This window comes from Sus scrofa, chromosome 3, assembly GCF_000003025.6.
Source record: "Sus scrofa isolate TJ Tabasco breed Duroc chromosome 3, Sscrofa11.1, whole genome shotgun sequence".
NCBI classification, from domain to species: domain Eukaryota; kingdom Metazoa; phylum Chordata; class Mammalia; order Artiodactyla; family Suidae; genus Sus; species Sus scrofa.
In genome coordinates this window covers 4,124,850-4,144,537 of record NC_010445.4, presented here as the reverse complement: position 1 = coordinate 4,144,537, position 19,688 = coordinate 4,124,850, and the positions used below count along the sequence as shown (strand labels likewise).

At 61.1% G+C, this 19,688-nt stretch overlaps 1 protein-coding gene across 1 annotated transcript; it reads right to left on the bottom strand.

The window, feature by feature from the left end:
* On the bottom strand, positions 1,263–10,365 carry FSCN1 (fascin actin-bundling protein 1; the record flags this gene model as incomplete). Its single annotated transcript, NM_001146300.1, is given in 5 exon segments — positions 1,263–2,551; positions 2,880–3,047; positions 3,296–3,417; positions 3,520–3,676; positions 9,411–10,365. Coding segments are annotated over 5 exon segments (1,482 nt in total). The 5' UTR covers positions 10,243–10,365.

Sequence of the window (19,688 nt, the reverse complement as noted above, 5' to 3'; positions counted from 1 at the left end):
CCCTCCTTCCCTAGGTGTGATCTCACTGCCCCCACCAGACTGTGCACCATTTTTTGAGCGGGGGGTGGGCTGGGGGTAGGGTGTCCCAGCCCCTGGAGGACACAGCCATGTTGTGGGCACCCATTTTTGCAGAAATGTGTGGAATTCAGAATCAATGTGTGGGCCTGGCTCAGAGGATGCAGGGAGGGGTCCCTGGTGTCATTCCAGGACAGGTCATTCCTGGGCAGCTCCCCTTTCCTGGCCCTGCAGGTAACCATCTCGCTCAACCTCGCTCAACTGTCCCCCTGGGGACCCCACCCCGAGCCTCTTCCAGTGCGTCTCCACCCCCATGGCCTGGGAGAGCTTGGCTCCAAAGGATTCATCTGTTCCTTCCACGCCTCTGAGATTTTTCTGGCCTCCAGCCTGGCTTTAATAGGGGTGGAGGGTTGGCTGCCAGAACCTCCTGGGGGTCCAACCATCCTTTATGGCTGCCATCTGTCCTTGTCAATCTTGAGACTCCCGCCCCCAGGGACCACCAATCACAGCGCAGGCATCCGTTTTGTCATCAGCAGCCAATCAGCTGCTCAAGCAGCTCTAATGCCTCTGGGATCTGGGGGTGCCCTCTCTTCCCAAGTCTATCTTCAATCGCCACCTGCTTATCAGACACCCACGGGACAGCCTCTTCCACACTCACAGGCTGTGCCCTGCTGCTCTGAACCTCAGTCTCCTCCTCTGAGAGATGGGAACAGGTGTGCTCTGGGCAACATGAGATCCTGCACAGAAGGGCCCAGCCTAGCACCTGCCTCTCTCTGGGGTCGCTGCAGGGCTGAACACATGGAGGTCTGCCAGGGGCCAAGACCACAGAGGGGGCTCAGGATCCAGGTCCCCCTCACGTCTAGAAACTTCCTCAGTTTCTTGCCTGCCTGACAGAGAAGTACCTCTGTGCCTCCCCAGCCTGGGCCTGGGGGTCCTGTTTTGAGGAGGGCAGCCATCCTGGGCCTGTCCTCCAGGGGCGCCCCCAGTGGCACATCCAAGCCCCAAGGGGCCCAGCCTGCTACTTGGAGGTGCCGATAGATACGCACGTGACCACTCGCCGTGTGGGAAGCAGGCAGCCCAAGCCCCGTACCTGCCAGCAAGGAGCACCTGCCGAAGCAGGAGCAAGTCCACTCGGCTGGTTTGCGTGGGCTTGACCTCTAACTCCTAAACCTGCGGTAGGTGCACAGCCCGCCCCTCCCGCCTTCAACCCCAACACACACAGGCCTCAGGCTCTAGACTTGCGTTACTTTATTTTGCTCGTTCCAGTCTGAAGCTACTATCATGGGCGTTTGAGATTATACAAATGACACTTACAAAAAATAAAAGACCAAGACACCCAGAGTGAGATGCGTGGTGGACACTAACCAGAAGTGAGGGGAGCTGGCAGGGGTGGGGCTGGGAGCTTCCACGGGGCTCCCGGCTGAGGCGGATGCCCAGCTTCATCCCTCCGAGACTAAGGAGTCCAGTCAGAAGAGGAGCACCAATCACACCGGGGCTCCGGCTGAGGCGGTGACAGGCCCAGCATCACCAGGGGAACACAGGCCTGGGGCCGGGGCCCAGGGGAATGTGGGGGCAGGTTCTGGACTCAGGGAGGCACCCGGCCTGCCCCAACCCTAGTGGGCAGAGGCCGTTGGGCCCAGGCATGCCTTCTCAGGACCCCCCAAGACCCCCTGAAGACCACTCATGGGTACAGCTAGGCTTGCCTGGGGCCCCTCCAGCAACAACATTTCATTTCGAAAAAAATACTGATTCGGTCATTTTCTGTTTCCAGTCAGGCCAGGGTGAAAGAAAGGAGACAGGAGCAGGGCCCCAGGAGCCCAGTGGGGTGCGCAGCGGGCGGGCCCCTCACCCGGGGGCAGGAGGGGACACATCTGTTCCAGCTCTCCCCTGCCCGGCTTTCCTCCTGATGCAGGGACGGGGCTCTGGGGGGGCACCGGCAGGCTCGGGGGAGGGGAGGCTCAGGAGGGGACAGAGATTCCAGTTACACACCCCGCCGCGCGCTCAGGGGCTTGGGAAGGCTCCCAGCCCCGTGATTCTCCTTGGCCTCTTCAGGGAGATAAGGCTCAGAGTCGTCTGAGGTCAGAAGAAAGAGGTTCCAGCCACGCCCAGGGCAGAGAAGAAAGGGCAGAGGGATCGGAAATCCCTCCGAGGACCAGGCCACAGCCACTGACCTGCTCAGGGGAGGCCGCACGGGGAACAGGTGAGGGCACCGTTTTCTCTGGGTTTCCAGTTGGAAAGGCGAGGGGCTTGCCACCTGCGGCGGAGCCCCCCTGGAGAGAAGAGTGAGCGGGAGGGGGCTGGGCAGGGTGGGGAGGGGGACACGGGCAGCGGGCCTAGTACTCCCACAGCGTGGCAGGGTCGATGGCATCGGCACAGGCCTTCAGGACCCCCGCGTGGTCCCCCTTCAGGTAGTGGCCGCCCACCTTGATGGCCACTTTGTTGTAGTCAAGGAACTCGAAGAAGAAGTCCACGGGGGTGTCGCTGCTGCTGGTGACGGAGGAGTCGGTGCCCACCATCCAGTACTTGCCCGTGGAGTCTGCAGCGGGGGCGTGGGGGACCCCATCAGGCCCTGCCGTGGGCACCGCGCCCCCCGCCAGGCCCCCACCAGAGTCTGGGTCCCATAACTCAGGTGTGATGTGTCCCCTGGCCCCCACCTTCCAGAACCCCATCTTCCTCCCGCACAGACGAGAGGGGAAGGAGCTCCTCCCCAAGCCGAGAGCCCCTGGCAGCCACGTGGGGCCCAAGTCATCGCACAAGGTGGCCAGGCTGAACCCCCCAACCAGGGCCAAGTGGGACAGGGGGTTGCCTCCTGCGCCCCAAGGGCCCAGAGGACCCCACCCAGCACCACCCACAGGAGAACCTGCCTTTGATGTTGTAGGCACCGTCCCTGAACTCCAGCTGGAAGACGTCGTAGTTGGAGCGATTCGCGTCCAGGGTGCCTGTGACCTTGCGGCAGCCGATGAAGCCGTGTTCGCCGCGGAACACGATGATGGGGCGGTTGATGAGCTTCATGAGGAAGAGCTCCGAGTCCCCTGTCCAGGGAGGTGGGAAGGGGCAGTGAGCCTCGCGGGGGTGGGAGTGCCGCGCTCAGGGTGTGGCTCAGAGAGGGACAGCAGGAGCCTGGGGTCACTCTGCATGCCAGCCCTCGGGCGAGGCGGGGTGGTGCCAGTCTGGGTCGATGCCCAGCATAGAGCAAACTTCTGGTAGGGTTGGTAAGTGACCATGGCATAGGCAGACCCTCCGGGGAACGGGAACTTGGGGTGTGCCCACAGGTGGCTACCTGCTGTCTCCACCGAGGCAGCCAGCTGGCCATTCTTCTTGGCCGTCACAAACTTGCCGTTGGAGGCACGCAGTATGATCCTCCGATCACGCCACTCGATGTCAAAGTAGCAGCTGGCATCCCTGGCGGGGCGGGACAGGGTCAGGAGGGGCCACCCCGGACCACCCCAGGCCCCTGTCTCCAGGAAGGGCCGGCCAGCGCGCGCAAGGGCAGCGGGCACTCACTTGCTGGAGGCAGTGGACTGCACGCCCCCGCTGGCCGTCAGCGTCCAGTACTTGCCCGAGTGGGTGCGGAAGGCACACTTTTTGGTGTCGCCGTCGATCTCCAGCTGGAAAGTCTCCTGGTCGGTCTCTTCGTCCTGATTGGCTGACAGGTCCATACCTGCAGCGAGAGAGAGGCTCCAGCTAGTACGGGGACCCCCACACCCCTGCCCTCACACACCAATGTGGCAGGGGGCTGCCAAGACCCCACGGCAAAGCTCAGACCCCTCGGCCGCGGTCAGAACCCAGGATCCCAGGAGGGTCCGTCAAGGACCGAGGCCGGAGGGGCGTTTACACATCACTTTCTCTGGTTACAGAAGCAATGAATACCTTCCAGCAAACCAAATGCAAAAAGACATTCGAGAGCCACTTGGGAGCATCTTTACATGGCCCAGGATGAGCGAGGCAGGACCAATCATTATCACTCGTGTTGTCATTAGGTAAGAACACGACCCTGATTATTTTTAGATGTACAGACAAACGTTTTGAGATGAACTGTCCTGAAGTCACGGATTTGCTCTAAGTACAACCAAAAACAGGGAAGAGAGAGACAGGGAGCCGGTGTGGCGGCGTATTCAGTGTATCCTTCCTGCTTCTCTGTATCCGTAAACCCAAAAAGTGCAGGATGTGACAGCACACACTCCCGTCGGGACATTCTGACAACTCGTAAAAGCATGCAAGTCAAACTGCATCCCCCTCCGCGCCCAGCGCGCCCCAGAGCGCCACCGCCGCCACCACCGCGGCCGTGACCACATCCTCCACGCCGTGTTTCCTGCCCTTCGCACGTGCGTTTTCTTGACCTTCAAGTGCACACGTGCTGCACACCTCGACTCACAAATGATCTGCCTGTCACCTTTACATGTTCCCGTGTCCCCGAGTCATCTGACGTGATAGGGGTGGCTTCTGGGGTTTTGCTCCCACCAGCTGCAGCCACGTGGTCCTGTGGACTCCTCCAGCTAAAACCCGGAAGCGGGATCATTGATTCCCCACAAAAAATTCACATTCCCCAAGCGCTGTGGATCCTAAGAGCCTCAGCAGCAGGGTGAGTCATTGGGCCCTGAGGACTTTGTGGAGCTGGGCCCTGTGGTGGGCGGCCGGCACCCCCTCAGATGAGATGAGGCGGGTTGGGGGGGCTGCGCGGGGCAGGCGGAGCCCCCAGCCTCAGTTCTCTAACCACCACCCAGAGGCCCGGAAGGGTGTCAGCCCCATGCTAACCGGGTCTCGTGTCCCCATGTCAGTCCCACCCCCACCTCGCAAAGGCAACTGAGGCAGAGTGCTGGTGTCCTTGGCCAAGGTCACCAGAGAGAAAACAAGGCGTCCAGGGGCTCTCAGGAGGAGAGATGGGCAGACTCGGGCCTCCTGCCCCCACCCTCCCTCCTCTCCACAGACTGCTGGCCATGGCCTCGGGTCACCCTGGGTCCTGAACCAGACCCTCAGAACCGCTGGGCTCCACGCTCCAGGCCCACTGGGCCCCCTGAGCCCCAGGGCAGCCCCTGCTGACTGCTCAGGGCCCGGGGGTGAGCCGGATCCACCCCCAGGCCGGACTGAAGCACCAGGCGAGGAGCAGCCGGAGGAGGGCCATCCCAAAGCCACGCACAGGAGCACAACCTGTGGCTGACCACCCCCGCTGCTGCAGAGCCACCGCATGGCACCCCCTGCCCAGCACGCTGGGCCAGCTGAGGGGAAGCAGAGAACGGACAAGAGGAGACGCCCCGGGGCTCACCTCGGCAGCAGGAAAGAAAGGGGTCCAGGTGCAGGAGAGCAGAGGAACCTCCAGCACCTGAGATAACACAGCCCTGCACGTAAACAAGGCGCTCCCCAGCCGGCCGGAGACAAATGCAGGAAATCCGGGGGCTCCTTCTCAATGGGACCGGTTCCTGAGAGCTCAGCCTTCGCCGGGGGCAGCGCGGCCCGGCCAAGAGACGACTCCTCCAGCAGGTCCACACAAAGGGAGGCTCCACCCCAGAGGTACCTGCCCAGGGCCACAGGGCCACCACCATCTGCTCAGTCACCCAGACCCCAGCCAGACTGTGTCCAGTCCTGAGAAAAAGGCCTAGAGCAGCCAGCAAGGTACCCAAAGCCGGGGCCAGGCACCCACCCCAGCCCTCAGTTTCCCTCTCTGCCTATCATCAAAAGGGCCCCATCTCTCCATTCTGCCAGGAGACGGAAAGGATTTAGTGCCAAGCAGACACCGCCTTCCGTCCCCAGTAGGAAGGGGTTGGAGGCGAGTCCCCTGCCCCATGGCAGGGGGCGGGGGTCCCGCCAGGCTCCAAGGCCCTGCCCAGACGGGAAAGGCCCCACTTGGCTTCAGAGTCTCTAATTAGAGCCGGGTTACTATGGGAACAGGGTTTTCTTCAGGATTTTTCTTTTCATCAACAGCAGCAGAGAAAACCTGAGTCACAGGCCCCCAGGAGCCTTGGGGAAGGCAGGAGACGTGGGGGCGGCAGGAGACGTGGGGGCTCAGCAGAGCCCAGAGCCACATCCCCCTCCAGAGAGCCCTCGTGAGACACCGGCCCCCGCCTGTCCCCCTCTGTCACAGCTGTCCCTGTCTCCAGCCTCTAAGCCACCTTCTGCAGTGGCTCCAAGGGGGTGCCCCCCATCCCTGCGAGCGCACCCTATGGTCCCCACCCCATGAGCCCTAGCAGTTCCCAAATTCCCCTGGCTTGTCAGTAAAGATCTCTCCACCCCCACCCCACCCCCCGCTTCAGTTAAAGAGAGGGGGGCCTAGAAGCATCTGTGGCCTCACGTCACCTCCCCTCTTTCCCGTCAGTTCTTGCCACTACCTGACCATTTCGAATCCCTATTCCGTCCTTACACAAGCTGTTCCCACAGCCTGAAATGTCCTGCCCAAACAGGAGAACTCTTACACGTCCTGCAAAGCCCAGCCTGACCTGCCCTTCCTGAGCATGGAGTCCCCAGGGCACAGCTGGGCACACGCAAGGGGGCTGTGATGCCAGGGGGGAAAGTGGTGAGGCTTTGCCCAGGGTGTGGCTAGAGCCCAGGGCAGGCGGGGCTCCAATGGAGCATGAGTACTGTTCACTCAAGTGGCCCTGCCCACCTCCAGCCCTGCCCGAGCCATGTCCCCACCTGTGTGGTCACAGCTACACCACTTCCCAGGACCTGGGACAGACATGTGCCATCTGCCTTGTCACCTCAGCTCCCGGGACCCTAACTTCCCGGTGGCCGACTCAGCCTCTAGTGGTAGCTGTGCTAGCCTCCTCCCAGAAGCACAGCCTGGGCGAGCCCTTTACAGATGGGGAAACTGAGGCCAGAGAGCGGGCTGCAGCTTCAGCAGGGAGCACCCCACCCGGGCCGCCCAGCCTGTGCAGGCCTGTCAGGATGAGTCACATCCCCCAGCCAGAAAGCCCAGGATCCTCCTCCTTCCTGGCTGGCTTTTCCCAACATGTGTCGGAAGCACAGCTGCCGCCTCCTTGCCACGCAGGCCTGTCCAAAATGGCCTCTGCAGACGCCCCCCCCCTCCCCATAGGTCATCCTCCATCCCACCAGGAAGAAGCGGAGTCAGCCAATCAGAACCCCCAAATCCGAGGCCAGGGTGGCTCCTATCCTGGCTCCCAAAGCTCCCTCCCCTTCAAACTCACAGATGAGCCAACACCTCTCTTGGCTCAGTTTCCGGCTCCTCCTGCCCCATCAGCTTGAATCACACCATGACACCCCCAGCAAGCTTTACTAGAAAGGAGAGGGCGTCTGCCCAGGCTCGCCATGCCTGCCAAAACCAGCCCCAGGCTCTCTCTGCTCCTTCCTGGCCCCAAGGACTAGGGCCAGGACCACCTGCTCCTGCCACATCTTCCCCAGAGAAGATGCTGGACACAGCCCAGCAAGCATGGAGCACGCCTGCATTGATGAGAACCCAACGTGAGTCCTGTGGCCCTGCTGGCTGCTCCAGTCCCATCTACCAACCTCACAAGCTGCTCCTCAGCCCCACTGGGCTTTCTGCTCCTTCCCGCCCCGGACTCTTGTACAAGCCATGCCCTGTGCCTGCAGCCCTGTTCTACCCACCTGATGCGTGCTACCTTGTATTCATCCTCAGGTCAGGTGTTCTCTTCTGAAAGGCACCTCCTCCATCTAACCTGGGACCCTTGTGTACTTGCTGGACCCCCAGGCCTTTGCTTGACACCTCTGGGGTGTGGCTCATCTCCCAGTGAGAACACTGCACCCAAGAATTAAGGATCCGGAACATGCCCACGTGCCCGTCGTTCAGGCCTCTGCCTGTCTCACTCGCTAGAGGCTCCATGTTTGCTGAATAGTGGGGAGTCCTGCCCCCACCTAGTACTGTGTGAGACTGGGAAGAGGAGACCCTGAGCCCCCGAGGCTGGTGGCATCAGGGAGTCCAGATAAGAGCCTGTTCTGGAGTCAAACCCAGTTCTGCGTGCTGTTTACTTGCTGTGTGACAGTGGCCAACTGGCTTCACCTCTCTGGGCAAACCCAAGCACAAAACTGCCCCCTCGGCAGAGCCCAGGCAGAAGGGGGGCCTCCCGACCATGGAATCCCATCCAGCTATTCCCAGAGCCTGAGCCCAACGTCCCATTCAGAGGAGCAAGAGCCCCAAAGGCCCCTCCGCTGGGAAGGAAAAGACTGCCTTCTTCGCCAACGACGAGCGAGGACGCCCGAAGGAAGCGAAGCCGCCTGGGGAAGAATCTAAGAAAGGAAAGGGGGGCTCACTGCTGGCGCGCAGGCTGGTAGGAGGAAATGGCCAGGCCCGCGGGAGGCCGCGGCAAGAGGACGCATCGAGTTGCAGCCAATTGTTCCAGGAGGGATCTTGGGGGATGGGTTCCCTCGAGGGTAGGGGGCCTCCCGAGGGTGCTGGTTAGGGTCTCCCGGCTCGCGCGGAGGCTCCGGCACCCGCAGAGCAGAGCGCCGCGGCCGGGAGACGTGCGGCGGGTGCAGGACAGGGTGCCTGGCGAGCCGCCAGCCGCGCCACGCCGTTCCGGAGCCCGGGGCGCGAGGAGGGAGGCCGCCTCCTGGGGCGACTTCGGAAGGGGCACTGGGCCTGGGGGCGACGCGGTGGCGGGGGAGGGGGGTCTTCGGCAGGAGGGACCCGCGGAAAGCCCATCCCCTCCCCCACCCCGCCGCATCTGGTTTTCCCATCTGCAGAGACCGAGCAGGACAAAGGGGGCGAGGGAGGGCCCTGTCGAGGAGCCCGCCCCCCGGCTCACAAAGGCCGCGGCCTCGAGCGCGGGGCAGACGCGGGAGGAGGGGCCGGGGGGAAGGGCAGACCCTCGGGGCGACCCCCTTCCCGCAGAAGCCAACCCCTCCCGGCCGAGAGAGGGGGTGGGGAAAGGCCCAGGGGGCCAGGAGGTGGAAGTGCACCCTGCAGAGATCAAAGCTCCCCTATCCCGCCGGCGAAAGGCTGCCCAAAGGGAGCTGGGGCACGCCCTGCGCCGGAGGCGACCCCTCGCCTCCGCCCCTGAGCTGAAGGCCCGCTGACGGGGGCGGGGGTAGGAGGGGGGGCACGAGGAACGGACAAGGGGCGTCCCCTCCCCAAGACTGGGTCTGCAGATACCCGGGATCTGCGCGGGGAGGGAGGACCCGGACTGGGCGGGGAGTTCGGAGGGCGCCACTTGGGGTGGAGCCTAAGCGCGGCCTAGGGAGTCCCAACTCCACGGCGGAGTGGGGGCTGTGCCTCTGCACCCAAGGACAGGGAAAGCCGCTTCCTCGGGGCCGGAGCGCACGGCCCGCGGCGGGGTGGGGTGGCCCGCGCGCCCAGCGGGGGCTCGCCGGGCGTCGCTCGGGATGGCAGACGCGCCGCGGGCGAGAAAGGGCGGGAGGCTGTGGGGACGGGGGTGGGGTGCGCTTTGTGCACAGCCCGAGAGGCGGGGGGCGGCGTCCCCACTCACCCTGGCGCGTGGACACGTTCCTCTCGTTGGCAGCCTGCAGCACGACTTGGGCGCAGCTCTGCTCCAGGGCGAAGAGCTCGTCCTTGCCCACCTTGGTGGCCTTGCCCGCCTTGAGCGTGCCGCTGGGCCCCGACGGCGCCAGGTAGCGGCCCTCGCAGTCGCGGAAGGCCACCTTGCCGGAGCGGAACTCGAGAGTGTAGCCTGTGGCGGGCTCAGGTTGCTCCACTAGGCGCCCGTCGTGGCGCAGGAAGCGGTGGTCGGCCGTCTGCAGGCTGTAGCGCTGGTCCTGGAAGGCCAGCGTGATGAGCGAGTCGACGCCCCAGGGCACGTCGCGGTCCACTGAGATCTCGTCGGCGGGCCGGGCGCTCAGGTGCGCGTAGCGCTTGCGGGCCAGGCTGTAGATGTTGACCTGCGGGTGCATGGCGATGTGCACGCTCCACTTCTCGGCCGGTGACACGGTCTGAGCGAAGCACGACAGGCGGTCCTCGGTGCCGCCAAAGTAGCGCCGGTGCGCCTCGGACTGCAGTGACCAGCGGCCGTCGTCGTGCGCCACGATGAGAAAGCGGCAGTCGGCGTCGGGCACCTCATGTTCGCAGGTCACGTTGCCATCCTTGTCCGCCGCCAGGTAACGGCCCAGGTGGCTGCGCAGGCACATGGCTGCACCGCCCGCCTCGTCGGGCGGCTGCTCCAGCGTCCAGATCTGCTTCTTCTTCAGGCTGCTGGCCGAAGCGTTCACCTTGAACCCGAACGTCTCGGCCGTCAGGTACTTGTTGCTGCAATTGATGAGGCCGAACTGGATCTGGAGGGCCTCGGCCGTGCCGTTGGCGGTCATGGTGGCGGCGGGCTGGAGGCCCCGGCGCGGCCCGGGAGGTCGGTGGCGGGTCCCTGCGGCGGCGCCCTGCTCCTTTGTTCTACTGCCGCGGCCGTGCGCGCACCCTCAGCAGCGCTCTACAAAGCCGGCCCGTGGCGCCCTAGCCCCTTTATAAGCGGGGTGACGTCAGCGCCGCGAGGTCCCGCCCCCGCCCCGCCCCGCCCCGGGACGCGCCGAAGAGGGGGCGCGGGGACCCGGGGAGCGAACAGGGTCGCGCAGGGGCTGGGAGAGGCGCGGGTGGCGGCTCGGCTCGCAGCGTCCTCTCCTTCGGCGCGGCCGGCCTCTGCGGTTCCCCCCACTTCGGGCCGCCGCCCACTTCCCCCAATGCCAGGGCCCCACCCTCGCAGCGCCGCAGCCTGAGGACTCCCTCAGAGCCAGGGACCCCTCGGAGGCCCCCTACCCCAAGCCCAGCCGGGAGAAAAGCCAGCCAGGTTTGAGGCTGTGATGGAGACGGTGGAGAGCCGCAGAGCCATCAGAACTAGGACGAGGCGGTCCGGAGGCTGCTCAGATGAGGTGGCCTTAGAGCAGAGCCTTGAAGGAGCTGAGAGGGGACCCTCTAAGGGCCTGTGGGCGGAAGGGATGGGAGGAGGACACCAGGAGCTGGGGAGGGCCCTGCAGACCCCAACTCATCCAACCCAGGCCTTGCGGCCTCCCGAACAGAGGCTGTGTTTCTCCGAAGCTGCCTTCCTACGCCTTTGCCCTGAAGGCCACTGAGACCCCTCCCTGTGGCCCAGGTCCCCAGCCCCCCCCTGGCCCAAATAGGTCTCCTTGGTAGTGGAGATGAGTGACAGTGGCCCCATTCTGAGGAGGCAGAAGCCACGGGGTCCTGGTGAGGTTCACCAGGTATGGGGTGAGCAGCGTGCCCTTGTGCTGAGCGGGTCAGAAGCAGGATGCAACTCGGGCAGCACAGCCCTGAGGGGCGGAAACCCGGTCTCCAGCCCAGCACACCTCCCGCTTTATACCCGCCCCCAGGCCCCCACTTCATTGGATGCTGAGCCCAGCACCCAGGAAGGGGTGATGTGGGCTCCTCCTTGAGGGCCTCCGCTCTCCATCCTCCTCCCGCGAAGTGGACCTTCCCTGCAGACGGCCCATCCCCACCCCCGGGGAGGAACACTTCCCTTTTCTGAGCATCTCGGAAGGCCAACACTTTTGCTGGGACATTCCCCACATGCCTGCAGGCCCCTGGAATGCCAGCATGACCACAGGCTGCCCACAAGGTCTCCAGGCCAAAGGCAGAGGGCACTGAAGTAGCTCCCGGGCTGGTTGGGCTGTGCCTGTGCCTCCCAGCCAGGCAAACCCCTCCAGGGATTTTTATCTTTCAGGGGAATTTTGGGTTAACTGTCTCATCATGGTGGGTCAAGTGGGTTAACTGGCAGGGCTGCTGCCTCTCAGTCCGGCCAGGGGCGGGAGCTGGTCCAGGCCTTCCCAGGTGATACTTTCAAGGGGTAGAAAGACTAGCCAGGCGAGCTGGGCGTGGTGGCAGCCTGGCTTCCTGCACTGGGCTTCCTGGGTTCACACAAACCTCCCTGGTTCTTGGTTTTCCCACCTCTCTAAAGGGCATAACGACAGCACCTGCCCCTGGAGAGAAGTTGAGACGACAGAAGCAGCCAACACCCATGACCGTGACTGAGGGGGTCCCTGGGACACGGCCCTCAGTTTTCAAACCAGGAAGGTCTTGGGCAAACCAGACAAGTTGGTGATGACACATGTCAAGCCCCTAGAAAACAGTGCCTGGCACGTCACGTAGTCAGTGCTCAATAAATGCTGGCTGGTCCTGGGGACACAGACAGGCCAGACCCCCTCCAGCCTCCAGGGTCCCCAGGAATCCCCAGGACCCGGTCCTGTCCTGTCGTCTGAGCACTGGTGGAGTACAAGGTTTAGGGTCAATCGGTGAGGAGCAGGAGCCTTGTGCCGACATGCCCAAGAGAGCGGAATGAAATGGGGCAGTGGGGGGATGGGACATAGAAAGGGGACCTTGGATTTCCCCACAGACAAGGGCAGCCCAAGGCAGTGAACAAAAGAGAGCCTGAAATGTTGGGGGAGATCAGGTCCAGCCTGAGACTGGGTGGGACTGGGTGATCGGGGCTCAGTATGTAAAGAATGTGGAGCTGCAGTGGGTTAAGGAGCTGGCGTTGCTGTGAGCTGTGGTGTAGGTTGTAGATGTAGCTCAGATCCTGCGTTGCTGTGGCTCTGGCGTAGGCCGGTGGCTGCAGCTCCGATTCGACCCCTAGCCTGGGAACCTCCATACGCCGCGGGAGCAGCCCTAGAAAAGGCAAAAAGACCAAAAAAAAAAAAAAAAGAATGTGGAGCTAAATTACTATTATTTCAATTTTTTCGATAGACCGTACATTCACATAGTTCACACATCCAAAACCATAAAAAGACTTTTGCCCCCCGACCCCCATCCCTATCCATTACCTCAATAACTGATGTTAGATGATTTTCCTTTCCTTGAACTTCAAAGACAAGCAAATATTCATCTATACTCTTGTAAATCTCTCCATCTCGAAATGGTTAATTCTTTCTCCCTTCCTTTCTTCCCTCCTTCCTTTCTTCACCCTTGGCACGTGGAAGTTCCCGGGCCAGGGATCAAACCCCTGCCACAGCAGTAACAATGCCGGATCTTTAACCTGCTGAGCCACTAGGGAGCTCCTAAATAGTGTGTTTAATCCTGCTTTATTCCTTCACGTACCTGCACAGTTTCTGCTTTGGTATGTAAGTGCCTTCCTTGTTCCTTTTCACAGCTGTGTAATAGTTCACTGCATGAAGGTGCCATTTATTTAATGTGTCCTGTGGATGGACATTTGGGTTGTTGTTGTTGATACGCTGCTTTGGCCAGAACCCCCTCCCAAGAGTGCAGCCCCCAACCACAAACCAATATGTTGTTGTGCTTCTCTTTACCTGGCTATGCCCCATGCATCATGTGAAAAATTAAGGCTGTCCAGCCCCAGCTTGAATGCCTCTGGTGATGGGGAGCTCACTCTGTCCTCTGTCCAAAGCCAGTGTGAGTGATATCTTTTTGCCCTGGTCTAGCTTGGGTGGAGACTGAGGGGTGAGGGAGCTCTGGCCCATGCAGCAGCTGGGGAAAAGGGGTGTCCTGAGTACAGGGAAAGCTACCAGGTGGCTGAGTCTCATGACCATAGATCCTTGGATGGGAGGAGAGGGAAGCATCTTGGAGTTTTGTTTTTGTTTTGTTTTTTTGGCCGCACCCACAGCACATGGACGTTCCTGCCGGGGATCAAACTGGCACCGCAGTGGTGACCCTAGGTCCTTAACCTTCTGAGCCACCAGGGAACTCCCACATCTTGAGGGGATTTTTTTTAATTATTAATTATTGTTGGAAAGCCAATACAGGAACAAAATCTTAAGTGAGTTTGGCAAAAGAGCATTTTCAAAAATCCTTCCTTGCTCTGCACCATGTTCCCTTCCCCTAGTCCCAGTTACATTGGACACCTCTGTGTCCAGTGCGGTCACACGGTCCTGTCTGCAGGCTCCACCTCGGGTCCCTTCAGGGAAGGACAGGAACACGGACGCTGTGTCCTTGGCCCCCACAGGAACCCAGGCGCCACCTGAGCTGCCCAGAACCAGGGCATGGCACGAGGAGAACGGAAGTGCTTGGCTGGGGCCAGGCCTGAGCTGCTCCCAGGCTGGCCAGCAGGCGCCCTGCCTGGGCCAGGGACCGAAATGAGGCCACCAGGAAGGGCTATTCAGCTAACCCCAAACCCAGTTCCCCAAGTGAAGATTCTAAGCCATAAAGACTCAGACGCCTTCTCCCCAGCCCAGCAGCCTTGGAGCCCTCCCCGTGCCCACCCACCCAGGGGCAGGGGCTTCCTGTAAGGTGCGTCCAGCCCCAGAGTCAAGGAGCAGCAGAAGCCGGAGTCAGGGGCCCTTCACTGGCTCCCAGCCCTGACACTTACTTGCCACAGGATCTTGGACAACGTTCTTCTCCCCTTGCCTCAGTGTCCACTCCTGTCAGATGGGAATAATCATACGAGCAGAGTTTCTCATGGAAAACACAGGTGTAGGTATAATAAGAGCACAGTGCAATGTAAAACCAAAACCAAATGTCAGCAAAGAGTGGAGCTCCTGCTGGGGCACAGCTCAGTTCACTGAAGAGGTGCAAGTTCTAGCCCCGGCTGGCGCAGTGCATTAAAGGATCCAGCCGGGAGTTCCCGCCGTGGTACAGTGGTTGACGAATCTGACTAGGAACCATGGGGTTGCGGGTTCCATCCCTGGTCTTGCTCAGTGGGTTAAGGACCCAGTGTTGCTGTGAGCTGTGGTGTAGGTTGCAGACGCGGCTCGGATCCTGCGTTGCTATGGCTGTGGCACAGGCCTGTGGCTACAGCTCCAATTAGACCCCTAGCCTGGGAACCTCCATATGCCAAGGGAGCGGCCCTAAGAAAGGCAAAAAGACAAAAAAAAAAAAAAAGATCCAGCATTGCCACAGCTGCAGCTCGACTCAGTCCCTGGCCTGGGAAATTCCATATGCCATGGGTGTGGCCCAAAAAGAAAATAAAAATTTTTACCCATCAGAGTAGAAACACTCCCCGTGAAATGACCTGACGCCTGGCTTTTGCCTTAAACTATTCCAGACAGGGTGATGGGTGCAAGGAGAAGCCTTAAGTGACTCTCTCTCTCTCTTTTTTTTTTTGCTTTTTAGGGCTGTACCCATGGCATATGGAGGTTCCCGGGCTAGGGATGGAGTCAGAGCTGCAGGAATTGAACCCAAGTCCTCATGGATACTAGTTGGGTTCATTATTGCTGAGCCACAGCGGGAGCTCCTGGCTTTTTTTTCCTCTCTGCATCTTGCTCACATCCCTTGATGACTTGTCCCAGTGACCTCCCTGCCAACCCCCATGGCTGTTTCCACCCCATTCTCACTGGCCTGTGGAAGGTCATCAGATTCCCACCAGGCTGTCATGCAGGCCTGTCACTTCAGACTTGATCCCCAGGCAGACGCCTGCCTGGACTAGCTGGGCCCCCGACCTGCACCTGCCCTGGAGGGGGACCCTCTCACCTGGGCCTGGGCTAAGCTGCACCGCCCAGGGTCTCAGACTCCCCATGGCTTCTCCTTGAGGAAATCTCCCAAGCCCCCCTTCTCCCAGCCCCCAGAACTGGACCTCAGCTCCCACCACGCCTGAGAACCTCACCCTGGGCTCTGCTGGGGGAGGCAGGCATTAAACAGCTCACAAGCCCAGGAGCTATAGGCGTGATGCCAAGGCCTTTATCTGCCTTATCTTTTCATCAAGCTGGGTGCCACCCCCATTTCAGAAATGAGGCTGAGAGGTGAAGAAATGGGACCAAACAGAAAACAGGTTGGTGTCTGCCTGGGGCTGGGGGCGGGGAACGGAGAGTGTCTGCTTAATGGGGCTGGGGTTCCCCTTGGGAACGATGAAATTGTCCTGCAGCTGAGGAGAGGTGGTGGTTGCACAGCCCTGTGGCTGTACGAAAGGTTGCAGAATCGTCTGCTTAGACATAATTAATTTTAGGAGGCCCCACGGTGGATTAAGCATCCGACTGCAGGACCTCCCATCATGGCTCAGCAGAAATCACAGACACAACTCAGATCTGACATTGCTGTGGCTGTGGCATAGGCCAGCAGCTGTGGCTCTGATGGGACCCCTAGACTAGGAACCTCCATATGTCATGGGTGAGGCCCTAAAAAGACCAAAAAAGAAAAAGAAAAAGGAAGAATCTCACTGCCGAGGCTTGGGTTGCTGCAGAGGCAAGGGTTTGATCCCTGGCCCGACATGGTGGGTTAAAAGATCTGATGTTGCTGCAGCTGTGGCTAAGATTCAACTCCTGGCCCAGGAACTTGCACATGCCACGGGTGCAGCCTTAAAAAAAAAAAAAAAAAGTTTATTTTATATAATGTGAACTTTATTTAAATTTTTGAAACTATCAATCATGGGAGTTCCCTGGTGACCCAGCAGTTAAGGATCAAGGGTTGTCACTGCTGTGGCCCAGGTTGGATCCCTGGCTGGGGAATTTCCACATGTGGTGGGCGTGCCCCCCCGCTGCCAATTTATCCATCTTGCAGGAGGATAAAAAGAACATGAGCAAGCCAGGCAGCCAGGAGTGATGGAACCAGATTAGCCTGGCTCCCAGGGCCCCCCTACCTCACAGCTCCCTCTCCTCCCGGGGCTCCCCCTTCACACCAGCTCTGCAGCCTCACACCCTCCCTTTGCCTCCCAGGATCCTGGAAAGATGCTGGAAACCTCCCATCACACCTGCCCAGAGCGGTGGCAGCTTTCAGGGTCTGGGGCCTGCCCTGGGTCTTGACTGAGACCAGGGTTTGGGGTTCCAGGCGTGACACTGGCAAATCGCAGCCTCTGGAAGCTTCAGTTCCTCTTCTGCGAAAGGGCACGGTATGGCGTGGGGGAAGTTTCCCGGGGGCTGCCCCCTCTCCCCGCCTCCCTTTCCCTTCTCTCGAAAGGAGGTAGGTGTGGCCCGGGTGTGTGTCAGGGTCCAGAAGTGCTGTCCGCAGTACAGATGCCCAGATGGCCACAGCCCAGCCCGCATAGATGACCGGCCTCGTGGCCCCGAGCCGGAGAATGGAGTCTTTGTTGCTCTGCCCCCGCTGTTCTGTGGGCCCCCAGGCAGCCTGGTACGGCCTGCATCCCTCAAGGATGCCCTGAGTGGGACGAGTCAGTTCCAGGCCGGGACTCCAGGACAGCTGTGCCTTCCAGGGCCCCAGGCCACTCCCCAACACTGTCGGGTCACAGCCAGGGGTGCAGGGCCCGGCTGTCACCCCATCACCCTGTCTCTGCCAATCCAGGGTGACCAATAGGGAAACCGAGGCCCTGGGCAGAGCAGAGGCTCTGGTCCCGCTTTAAGGAGGGACACGAGCTTCTCAGGGGTCTGGCCTATGGCTCTGCTCAGATTTGCTAAGAGATGTGTGACACCTCACTCCTGGCCCTAAATTGTAACCCTTCTAAGTCAGGAGCCAGTGCCTGTGGCGAGCTGTCCTGGGCAGGGAGTTAGCCGTGAGGTCCAGGAGGCCCCCAGGAGGCAGGGATGACCACTCGGGGGAGTAGGAATCCGGCAGAGGTCCGGAAGCCGACCTGTCCTGTGTCTGTGACTGAAGACGTGTCCCTACGCACCGTTCCTATTTCTGTCATTCTGTATGAGGCAGCCCTGGGCGGAAGGCCTGGCTTGGCCTCGGCGGGTGGCTCAGAGGCTGTACCTGGCTATCCACCGAACGCACAGTGTGGCAGGTGCTGGGCCAGCCCTGAGGCCCGAGTGTGCTTTGTAAAGTGGGGCTGAAGCGGCAGGTGCCTGGCAAGCGCCTGGCTAATTAAGAGAGTATTAGCACCCTGGGCAGAGCCCTCTGCTGCCAAGATGTCCTTGCCAGGAGCAGGGCCGGCTCCTTGGCCATGGAGAGGCCGCTGGCTGTGACTGGCCTCAGCCTCTCCCCACCCGGCCACCACCCATGCCTGCTCCGGAGACCCCATGCCACCCTTCAGGGCGCCCCCCAGCCCCGCCACCCATGCCGGTGAGACCTCAGCAGGACAGGCCTGTCTCTGGCCTCAGGGCCCGCCGGTCAGACGGCCTGATCATCCCTCCACCCCGAGCCTGCACGAAACCCTTTCTTCTGTAAAGGGCCGTGAGTCCAAGGGCATGAGGTGTTCCCACCTCCGTGAGCTCTGAGCGCTATTCTAATGCTCGGGGGAGCGGGAGTGGTGGTGGGGGGCGAATGGGACAGCCGCCCCAGCACTCCCCTCGCCTCCACTTCACCCACCAGGGCAGCCAGGCAGCTTCCTACAAGGCAAAGCCACCCCTGCCCGTCCCAGTTCAAACTGTCCGTGGCTCCGCGTGCCCAGAGTCCTTGGCGGTCCACCCTCTGTCCCCCTCTCCCACCTCCCTCCCCTCCTCTCCCTGTGACCTCCACCTGCCCCCCTGCTCCCCCAAAGACCCACCCCAGACCTCCCTCACCCCCTCTGGGGGGGCTGCTGGCTTCTTCCCTGAGCGCCCGCAGGGGGACCTCTGGCACCGTCCATGCCATGCAGGTCCAGGTGTCCCAGGGGTCAGGGCTGGCCTCTTTGTGTGATGACGGAAATGTTCTGGAATCTACTCTGTTCGAAGCGGGCCTCCTGCACCTGGGTGGCTCTTGAGCATTTGAAATGTGGCTCCTGTGACTGAGGAACTTTTCATTTAGCTTTGCTGTGTTTCATTTAAATGGGGAGAGCCACACGTGATTAGCACCACAGGTTTGGGCATTTTCAGGCCCCCAGGAGGCTGGAGCAGAGTTGGGGCTTGCAAAGATGGCCTGTGAGTTGACAGATGTGACAAGTGTCCAGCGCCTCGGCCAGTTGTCGGTGACTTGGCTCTTTCGTCCTCCTCCTGTCCTCCTCCCCCACGGGCGGGAGGGGCTGTGTCTGTCCCCTGACCCCAGTGCCAAAGCTGCAGCACCCACTCAGGGCCTGCCCAAGCCCCTGACAAATGCATCCCTGAGCCCTGCCCCCCAGCAGCCAGGCAGCTCCAGGCAAGACCAAGAGGGACAGAGAAGGACCAAGAGGGACAGAGAGGCAGGAGGGTAGTGAGGCCCCCTCTGCTGCCCGCCTCTCCTGGCTCAATCTTTTCTGGCCTGCAGATCCTCCCAGACTCCAGACCCCGACCATTCCAGAAGTGGGCATGCGGCCCGCAGACCCACTCTCTGGCTGCTTCCCCAGAGAGCCTGGCGGGGGTGGACTCTGCCCAGCGAGCAAGATGGTTCAGGGAGTGCCAGCCGCCTGGGGGGTTTGAAATGCCCACACGGGGAAGTGAGCAGCATCTACTACCTGCCTGGCTCGGGTATCCTGCCAGCCCCTTTCTACCCGCTCAGTGCATGTCCGGGACACTTTGCAAGGGTCCAGGGCATTGATGGCAGTGCTCAGATAGGGACAAGGGCAGTTTGGGGCCGGAACAAGGAGCGCATCTGCAGGGCGTCTGAGGCAGAAGAAGCTGCAGGTCGTGGGCGCGGCCATTGGAGGGTCTCCCTTAAGGGTGCCAGCTGCCTTCCGCAGGCCCTGCCCTCCCCACACACCCCTCCACGAAGCCTCTCTGCTCTCCATCTGGGGTCCTCTCCCAGGGCCTCCCAGGTCGAATCCTGCACAAAGGCTCTAGGGGGCGGGGAGAGCCAGCTCAAGGCCCCTTAGACAAGCCTGTGCTCTAGATGGGTGGCTGTGTCAGCCTAGAGGCTCTTTTTGTTTGTTTGTCTCTTTAGGGCCAAACTCCCAGCATATGGAAGTTCCCAGGCTAAAGGTTGAATTGGAGCCGCAGCTGCCAGCCTACACAACAGCCACAGCAACGCAGGATCTGAGCCACATCTGAGACCTATACCACAGCTTGTGACAACGCTGGATTCCTAACCCACTGAGTGAGGCCAGGGATCAAATCCGCATCCTCATGGATACTCATCTGGTTCT